The 10,636-nt window shown below is 37.6% G+C and overlaps 1 protein-coding gene across 1 annotated transcript in view; it reads right to left on the bottom strand.

Moving 5' to 3' along the window:
- Nucleotides 1-3,923: 3,923 nt before the first annotated feature.
- Nucleotides 3,924-10,636, bottom strand: part of kcnk3a (potassium channel, subfamily K, member 3a) — a 37,700-nt gene continuing 30,987 nt past the window's right edge. The window contains exon 2 of the mRNA XM_072440537.1: nt 3,924-6,447. Within this exon, the coding sequence (XP_072296638.1) occupies nt 5,543-6,447 (905 nt within the window). The 3' untranslated portion in view covers nt 3,924-5,542. The remainder of the gene's footprint in view (nt 6,448-10,636) is intronic.

Below are 10,636 nucleotides of genomic sequence, written 5' to 3'. Positions count from 1 at the left end.
AGCAGGACTACAGCAGGACTGAAGCAGGACTGAAGCAGGACTGAAGCAGGACTGAAGCAGGACCGAAGCAGGACTGAAGCAGGATTGAAGCAGGATTGAAGCAGGACTGAAGCAGGATTGAAGCAGGATTGAAGCAGGATTGAAGCAGGACTGAAGCAGGACTAAAGCAGGATTGAAGCAGGATTGAAGCAGGATTGAAGCAGGACTGAAGCAGGATTGAAGCAGGATTGAAGCAGGACTGAAGCAGGACTGAAGCAGGACAGGTCATGGACTATCAGACCTAGTCTTGAAATTACCTATATTAGAACAAGGACAGCCTCAGGCTTAAACCACACAAAACTGTGTCAGGTCTAAAAAGCATTAAAAACGACTAAACCAGGAATATAGTTACAATAATTAGTAGCATACAGTAGCATACAGTTGGCTAAAACAAACAGAGCTAACTTTGCCATTTAGTGCACCACGAACAAACGCAGCTGTCACCAGACCACATGCACAGTGTCATGCATGTTTCTGATGTTCTCTGACCTGCAGCTGCCGCCCCGAATCTATTTTTTTTAAATAGCAACAACAAATGAGTCTTTCCTTCAACCCTAAAGTCACATTCTCTCTAGCTGTAAAATTGTGTGTTTTATTACAATCCGGCGCATATTCAAGGAGAAATTAGTCTATGAGGGTGTGAATTTAGACGCTCCTAAGACAAAGGTGCACTTAGATGAGACAGGCCCATGGACAACCTGCACATCACTAACTGTCTGACCTACCGTGCTCTCACACAGGTTAAGGCCTTTCAATCCAACGACGAAGCATAGAAAACACGCTGTCTTCGGGTGTAACTACATACAATGTTCCTTGTTAGCGAGCAGACATCCAAACACTCAAAGCACACGGTCCCAACGCATGTTTTATTTACATAAAATCATCATGAAACTGTTATTTACTGTGTCTACAGCATCACACATTTGTGCTTGCTCTCTGGCCTGTCGTGACCAGCAGCAGATCTGCTACAAAGCAGCACAACGTATTGTGGATGCGCTGTGGGCCAGACCATATTGCTTGGCGGTCCGGAGTTGGCCCATGGGCCGCCTATTAGAGACCCAGGATATAGACGGACCTTAGTTATGTAAGAAAATGACGTTTAGTGATGACCAAAGCTGGAGTCACTTTGGTCCTGCGGGTTAAAACTAAAGGCGCAAATAAAATAATGTCAAATAATACACAGGAAATCATACGTCAATATTAAAGTAACACACTCCAGACTAGTACCTCCTCTGTATACTGATGTATGTCTGCTACAGCCTTCCACTGCATTCTGTAGAAGAGCTTGGACTATCTATGCTGAGTAAATATAAAATAATAATCGCTTCAAATTGAAAACATTCCGAAAGAGTGTTCTGTAAACTATAAAGATTTACATTTTTGTTTTGTTTTGGGAACAAACTAATGCTTGGTTCTATGTGTGATCCAGGTAAGCAAATTTTAATTTCCATTTTCACTTTGGCTCATTCCAACAAATTAGTTTTGTTCAGTTTGTGTCATATTTTCGGTCTCACATGCAAAACCCTCATCCTCTCATTGCACATTCTTCACTGTTGAAGTCCATTGGTTATATTCGGCACATACATTATGAGTCCACGCAGAGAACCCAGGCAGTGCCGCTTTAATAATTTATCATTTCAAGAGAGTGACCGACCATGTCATTACATAAATAAATTACGAAATAAATTCTTATTTCGAAAAATATATGACGTAGGCTTAAGAACCCGAATGTATGTGAGATTAAGAAAAATCCTGCATATTGGAGCTTAAATAATATGAGAAATATAACAAAGAAAACAAAGCAGGCCCTCATTTACCAAGGCAAAGTGAGATGTGAACATTGTTACATAAATTCAGTGGCATGCAAGTCCAGCCTGCTCTTCTTAATAATAGATGACATCACAGCGGTATGGTACAGTAAATCATGTGTTAGCATGCTGCATACAGCCGAATTCGCGCAAGCAGCAAATGCATGTTTTTCAGGGTGGCTAGACACAGAACAGGGACCAGAATAGCACATGGAATTAGACATTTTAATTTGAATAATATGTATCGTGTTGTGTAAGGCGTCACTGAGAAGCTCGTTAATGAATGGAAAAACCCACACCCATGCAAGCAATGAACGTAACGAAGACTTGGGACTGATAGTGTGAGTGAGTGAGTGGTGCTGAGTGTCAGTGAGGCTTTTGTTTTCTATTTTCATTTTTATTAAGAAAAAAATAATTTAAAACAAACATGAAACAACAAAAACAAGCTGGACAAGACCAGAGAGAAACAAAGCAGTTCAAATTTTAAAATATTAATTTGGGAAGGTGGGGCATCCAACGAAAAATAAAGTCAAGGTACACAAAGTCCAAAATAGTTGTCCCATTTTGTCCAATTTCGGTCATATTTGTCCATTTGTAAGATGAGGCTGTTTGTATTTTTTTTTCCATTTTCTGTATGTCAGTTTTGATGTCCGTCCAGTCCTTTATCGTGGGTGCAGTTTGTGTCAGCCAAGTGTTGTGATGGCCTTTTCCCAGCCGCCCAAAGTATGTTCCAAAGCGATACATTTATGTCCGTGGGCCCAAATACAATCAATGCTTTGATAATTTCTGACCAATATTTTTGTGCAACTGGACAGTCCCAGAACACATGATAATGATGTGCCTCTTGGAAACCAACACAAAACCAACATCTCCAACATCTTTTGAAAAAGCGTGACACATTTTTCCAGCAAAATGTCCTCCAGACATGTGATTCTGTGGTCCTCCACTGGGATGTACACACATTTTCCCACTCTTGGTCCGTCAACAAAAAAACATGACCATCTTTTTCCCATTTAATTTTAATGTATTTAGTAGATTGGCTGTCCAGGTCATGAATCCATTTATATACTTTAGACATAATTCCCCTTGAAAGCTCAGATTTATATGAGGCTTTTGTTTTCAATGCATGTAACAGTATCAACTAAATTAATGTTGTTGATATTATTTTTCATTTATTGTGATGTGTTTTACAGTCTGACTTTTGTAAGTGCCTTAGACTGGGAAGGTTTTGACGAATTTGTTGGAAAAATTGTATTGTAATGTATTTTGCCAAGTAACTGCCACAACTGGGTGCTGTTTTGGTATTGTGAATGTGTCAATTGGAATAATTGGTCTATTGTCGGATTTGTGTTTCTTTGTGCCCATTGCGTCTCCAACGAAAAAATCTCCAAGGACACATAACAAGGCTAATCCAAACTTATTGATTGTAGTTTTCGTCGCTGAATAATTCCCTTCTATTCCTTGACAGACATTTTTCCATGAAATTGCACAGCAGGTAAAGTTTAAAGAGGGAAGAGATAGGACAGTGGTCATTCTTCCATGTACACCTGCACCTTGCAAAACAGTTCTTTAACGATTCAGAGTTGATTATTCTATTTATTTCATATTTTTTCCTATATTAAATTAAAATGAAAAAGCTGGCAACAAATGTTGAAATGTCCCAAAAGACTTTCAGCTATTGACTGAGGTTTCAAAAGTTTCAGGAATACTTTCAAATTGGACTTAGACAAACTCAACTAATCCACACAAGAAAATTACTTGGACACAGTAACTCACACATTGAAATATAATAGCAAGTGCTGCTCGGTTGTCAAGTAGAGCGCATGTCAGCATTTTTGCGAGTTTGAATCCGGCTCTGGACAATTTGCTGCAATATCCTTCCTGCTCTCATCCCCATTTCATGCTACTATCCTTTCCAATGAAGTCTACTGGCCAAAAATATCTTAAACAAAGATTTAAACATGTGCCTTCAGCTCATTAATTGCCACTTGTCTGATTGTGCAAGCTTTAAAATGCAAAGATCCAGTACTTTCTATAAACAAGAAAAAAACATCAATATCAAGCACAAGAAATAACAATGTTATAAGTATTTTATTGTTTTCAAAATGAATCATACAGTGAATGTTAAGTCCTAAACAGAGTCCATCATTCACAACATGAGAAACAGTGACAGAAAAACGGCAATAAATAAGAATAATAGAAGTAACATAAAACATCTACTGTAAAAAATAGAGAGGACTAACATCCATCTACTAACTTGTAAAAAAATATCTAAGAATTATTCTGGGTTAAAATATTGGAAGAAATTATATAGGATTGCAATATTTACCACTATAAAAATGTTTTGGTTTTCGTGTGAACCTGCGATAATGGCTAAGCTGACCATAGGACCAAACCAAGCCGTCAAAACCAGGTCCAAGCTCTAACCAAAGTAAAGTTGTGCTGTAATCTAAGCAGTAATGTTAAGAGCATCTGGTCTGATCTGGTGCCTTTGTCCGCCTTATTATAAGACAAAATGGTAACTAAATGTAAAAGGGATTGTACCGGTAGTGACTCTAAACTGTGTAAAGATGAGAGCTAATCTTTAAAGCAGACACAAAGAGCGAACAAAATGGGTTGTGATTTCTGCAAAATTCTGCAGCAGTGAGTTCTAAATAAACAAAGAGCTGGCATTAAAAACCTAAAGACTTTTGAAAAGTTTTATTGAAAAAATATCCCTATCATTAAAGTGTCCTAATATAGTCTTTACATCATTTTATTGAGTTACATTTTCATAATTTCCATCATTACCATATTTACAATTTTAAAAGTGAATATCCGGAACTTATAATAATTTCCCAAGGGTTTCTATTTACATCTATATGCAGTCATTCTTATTAACACTTCTCACAGTGAAATGTATTCTATATATTCCAACCATTGTGGAGAAATTTCTCTTATACACATATATATGTCCTGCATTTGTGGGGATACTCTGAAATGTTGCAAAAATAAAGCAGTGCAAATGTATATAAAGTAAACTATAGTGTTAATATAATATAAAATAATAATGCAAAGATAGAATATACACATTCATTCTAACCTGGGCTGGAGGACCTCCATATTATAATTATTTTATTGTATTTATTTGTTTTGGAATTGTTCTGGAATCTAACTTTCTGGCTCATCACTTATCTAGATCCACTGGTATCTATTTAGTAGGTTTGGACACATAGAATGCCCTCTTCAAACATTCAACTTACATTTTGTAAAATACAAGTCATAAAATAATTTGGGTTAAAAGCAATCATTCATCTTGTAACATTTAATGCTCAGCCTTCTTTAAAATGCCCAGAGCAAATTAGGTTGGAGAAAATCATGTTATTTTGTGACACAACAAAGTTGATTATGGCTCCTAGGGTAAGGGTTAACACTAACCCTAACCCTAAACATCTCATTTAAAACATCAGATTTACTTTTTTTCTCTAAATTGCCATTCGATTTCCTTAATGTCTTTATTGCTTCTTTACATGGTGACATAATCAATAATGTCAGCTGTTCACACAAACAGCTTGAACCAGCTATTGGCCAATGTTGCCACCTCTGTTCAGTAAAGGTACTGCATCCTTGTTCAAAAACTTAAAAGTCTTTCAGTAGATACAAATTTGAATATGCAATACTAATCTACATCGTCAAAGTCGTCAAATATTTACAGTTCAAATAGAGCTCCTTCTTTTGTTGAGTCGTCTATAGGTGTTGATACTTTGCAATCCCGTGGACACTGAGCTAATGCCCGAGTGGCACTGCAGATTGCACACGCACCCATTTGAATGTAGCGTGTTGGAATAGCCATCGCCTTGTTCTATGTCCGAAGTGGAGAGGTCTCTAGGGATTATCATTGGGATGGAATATTGCAGTTTCTCTCTACTTTTATACCAAAGACATGAGCACATCGACTGGAAATGCAGGACTTCGGCATATACATTTCGAAGCCCGCGACTGGCCGCCCCACTCGCGCTCACCCCGCTAACGCCACCACATCCGGAAGGCGTGGACAGGGGTGAATTGGGATCCATCGAGCAATGCACGTGCCCCGCTTGTCCGTTATGAGCTAGCAATGCTCTTTGCTCGGCATCCCTTTTCTCATCTTCGGCGTTCATTGTCATAAACCGCAACACGGCTAAGTTGAGGAATGCTCCAATCACGGCGAGCCCAGTCAAAATGTAGATAAAGCTAAACGCTACGTACTCTAGCTGCGTTTGCAAAGCCTGTTCATTCTGCAGTGCCACATAATCCCCGAATCCGATGGTGGTCAATGTTATGAAGCAATAGTAGAAGGCGTGAAAGAAAGTCCATCCCTCGAAATGCGAAAAGGCCAACGCTCCCGCACACAGCGTACTCCCGCAGGACACGAATCCGAACGTGACCATGTTGACCATCGAGACTTCGGTGCGTCGCATGCCCAGGCACTTCTTCAAGCGCCGCAGGAGGTAGCGGACAAACGTGTTGATCCGTTCGCCCACGCTTTGGAACATGACGAGGGTGAGGGGGATTCCAAGGAGAGCATAAAGCATGCAGAAGGCCTTCCCGCCGTCGGTGCTGGGCGCGGCGTGGCCATAACCTGCGGGACAGAGACAAACAGGGGACAGTGTTAGTGAGGTGGAACTGATTAAATATCCCAGAGCGGGGCATGGAGTCTGGACAGAAGGAGCTGCAGGCAGAGGACAAAGAAAGGTCAGCAGACACATATATTGTACTGGGAGTGAAATATGAGTTTTGGCTGTAACAATATTTCAGCATTGCATCACCAAATCCGTTTGCACCTGGGAACTCGACAAGTGCCTGAGGAGATTCACAGTTCGTTTTCTAAGGGTGCATCCAAAATCACCCGCAGTCTGTTTTGCATAGAATGGAAACGTGGTGTTTTGTGACTTACATTATCTAAAGTCACATACTAACTTTGATAGTTCACAATGGCATTCAATCTTGAATCATACGTTTTCTAAATGTTGTTTGAATGTGTGTTATGTAAGTTTTCTGGTTTAATTTAGTCTCATACAATATACAACATGCAGAGACATTAAAATAACTATGACAGGTGGCATTACTCAGTTATGATATTTCATATTTCAAAAATACAAAAATCTTTCCCCCAGGTTAATCATTTTATTTCCTAATTGGAAATCATGACCAGATTAGGCAATTCCATAACTGTTACCAGCAAACATGTTGTACACTGAAATGATAAATGACAAAGGAAATTATATGAAAACAACTTTATTTTGTTGAAATAATGTTAAATGGTCAGATTGGGGTTTAAATTGTGCCAAAATGTGATGTCATAAATATGTTGTAGTACTCTGCTCTACTTCCTGTCATTTTCAATACACTTTTCTTCACAAACTGTTACTTCATTGTTGTAAAACTACCATTTATATTTACAACAGGTATAATACAATCAAATAAAGGCAAAGCTAGAACATCTTAAAAGCCTTTTCAAGCAAAGATTATAGCAGAATATTTAGTTTCCATCTGCAGTCCCTGGATGAATGTGTTTAAAGGTAATTTCTAACAATAAAACACTTGGCCTTAATCCATATTTTACAGAGAAACAAGCTCAGAGGTTGGACATTTGTTGTTATCAGTAGATTATTTCTTGTGAGCAAAGCACTGACAACATACTTTTGTTTTGAATTATTAAAAAAGATATTGGGTTGTGGAAAACACTTTTTACGACAAAAATCTGAAACATTTTATTTGCTGAACCTAGATGTAATTTGACCAATGATGTGCAGAACAGTGCATGCATTTACAAAGTATTGTATAGCTGCGAATAATTGAGTAACATCTCCATCTCTGTGGAAAGGAGCAACATGAAGAGAGCTCTTGCACAGTTGCACGGTAACAGTTTTGTAGTGTTTGGATGGAGGTCTGGATTAAAATAAATGATGTAAGGAAGTGAACTTGAGAAGCAGTCTGTTTCTTGACCTTTTTCCTCAGCTTTTGCCCAAAATAATATCTAATGTGCTGAATTAAGTCTATATTTACATTTTTCTCCCCTTTCGCACAAGGTCAATGTGGAATTACTTTGGTCGACACAGCTTCATTATCTTAAAAGTGGATTTATGTGCTGTATATTTGTATTGATTATTTGTTGAGATAGTAGCATAGTCCTTTCCTTATGCTTTTGTAGATAAAAACCTGTCTTGAATGTGTCTTACTTCAACAACTTTTTCAACATAACTCAACATAACTGAGCCTGGTCAGTTCACATAATCATCAAAATACTACAACTAGTCAAAACAATTAGTCGATTAATCGTTGCAACCCTAATGCAGATAATCGAAAGCTCAGTCAGAACGTTTTCACCTGCTCCACCTATGAAAAAATGTGTCCAACTTTGCTCTGAACGAACTTCTCGATCCACCTGCTCCACTGCATCAACCCGAAAAGATCCTCTGTCTTTGCACATTTTTAACCATGACACAGTGAAATCAACTTCCAAACAGTCTAAAGTTGTCTGTATATATTCATAATTTTACTTGAAACTTGCAAGATAATCAACGGTTGCTTTTGAAATTGTGATTTTTTTTTATTTTTTTTACTGAGCTATTATTAAAAATTGAATGTAAAGTGTTGTAATTGGAATTAAATGTGTAGCTATTATTACTGATATTGTGTATTCACCTGTCCAGGGACGGCGGATGCAAAGTAGCAATAGCTAAATCTGGTGCAGATCATCTTTTCTTTTGAAGATGAATGATTTTGTACATGGTTCCTGACTAAACTAAACTAAACAAAGTATCCTGAACTCCCGACACCATCCCACAGGACATCACCCCTCTCATGTGATGCCAGTATCGTCCAATCTACCTCCAACCTGTTTCTGTCAAAGATCCTATCTCATTGTAACAACAGTGTATACGCAAGTGGAAAAGGCTGACCAGTCTCCCCAGTGTAATTGCAGCTGGAGATGATTGGATTTAGACATTATTGTCACCATGATGTGTGTGTTTGAAGAGTCTGTCCACCCCAAATTAGATTAGTCCTTCCGTTACTTGTGTCGTCTAAATTGGGGTTGTTGAAAAAAAATCGAATCTATGTTCAAATTATTATCAAAAGTATATATTAATTTGAGCAGGCATCAATACTGAAATCAATTAATTCATATATGAAAACTTTCCCTGAATGGTTTTAGAATAATCTTGATGTATATTATTTTGTGTTGAAAATTTCATTCTAGGGGTTTGAAGCATTATGGTATCAAAAATCTACCTTTGTATTGAGATTTTATTTTAGTGTTGTGACCAAACAAACTAAAAAATATTTCTTTTTCATCTGTGAAAGAAAAAAAAAACATGACTTCCATAACCGTGTCTAAAAATTAAAAGTAATATATATATTTTTAGCAGCCAGTAGCCCTATAAGGTTTGTTATGTATTATTGTGATTAACCATGTGACTTTTACTATTAATGGCGTTTCGTATAAAAAAGAAAAATATTGCATTTTGAAGGACCTTATTTGAATTCAGACTGCATCAAGTCCAGTAACAGCACTGCTCCGTAAAAAGCCACAACGCAATTACAATGTCAACAATGGACTAAAATGGAAACAGGTTTGAATTACCAACATGTGTTACCATTCAGAAAAAGCCAAGGACAGTCTGACCTAAGTTAGCATTTAGAAGTAAAAATAGAACGGTAAACAGCTCATAGTGGATGTCTCTTGTTGTGAAATCAAACTTTACTGGTCTCTTGAGAAAACCATAATGTTGTCACACTGCAAAAAATGAACATGAATACTATTTTTTAACAACATGTTATCTTTAACATAGAATGAAAGTAGTTTATAGCACGTGGTGTTACACTAGATTATCAAGAAAATTCAAAATGGTGTTCTATTTTTTCATGTATTATTTCCCATTATTTATAATATATTTTAAGTATTGTTTGGATACTAGTTTTATTTTGGATACTAGTTTTATTTTCAATCAGTATCTGTGTTTTAGTTTTTTTGACCACTCTACAACGCACATGTACATTATTGAGATGTACTTCCAGGTTTTACTTACTTACTAAAATATTCAAGTTTCAATTCACGGTTCACATTTTGAACATATCCAGCATTTCAGAAAAGGTTTTACGCCATGGAGACAAGCTGTTGTTTGCAGAGAACATTATACCTTTGTAACTGCATGTTTCACAATAGCCTATGGCGACAATTCAAATTGCAATTACAGCCACCACAAGAGTGACATTAACAAGTTTATCCACATGTGCACAGTTAAACATTCAACTATTGACACTTTCTGATGTCACGACAGCTCTGTACAATATAAATGTGTTTCTCTCTGATTAAGCAGTCGCCGTCCTCGTGTCATAAAGGGCAGTATTACGTAAGCTGACAAAGCCCTGAGTGAATGTTCTGCAGGTGAGTGTGAGTTGTCAGTGTTTTTGTCAGTCCAGGGCACATCAGAGGGACGGGTTTGTGGACAGCGGTCTCCGTCATTACGGCGTGGACAAATATGAGAGGACAGGGAGAAGCGACACACTCAGCGCCTCTTGTTCATTACAGTGTTATCAACAGAGAGTCAGCGACCTGCGTGTGTTCACTGCAGTCAAGTGAAGGTTAACTTTTGAGACATGTAAGGACACTTTAAGAAATGAGACGCTGACCTGATTTAAATATAATATGTGACCTTTTTTGTGGTCTTTAGGTAAGAACCCATTGAGATCGAGACCTTTTTTTTTTTTTTTTTTAAATGAGCAAAATCTCTTAAGCGAGACTACCTCACACAACCTCAATTCTG

The sequence above is a fragment of the Eucyclogobius newberryi genome, unplaced genomic scaffold (assembly GCF_026437365.1).
Source record: "Eucyclogobius newberryi isolate DKJ021-1_F unplaced genomic scaffold, fEucNew1.0.hap1 SCAF_1, whole genome shotgun sequence".
In the NCBI taxonomy this organism is placed as follows: domain Eukaryota; kingdom Metazoa; phylum Chordata; class Actinopteri; order Gobiiformes; family Gobiidae; genus Eucyclogobius; species Eucyclogobius newberryi.
Note: the sequence above shows the minus strand (reverse complement) of the source record. Positions and strands in the feature narration are given on the sequence as shown.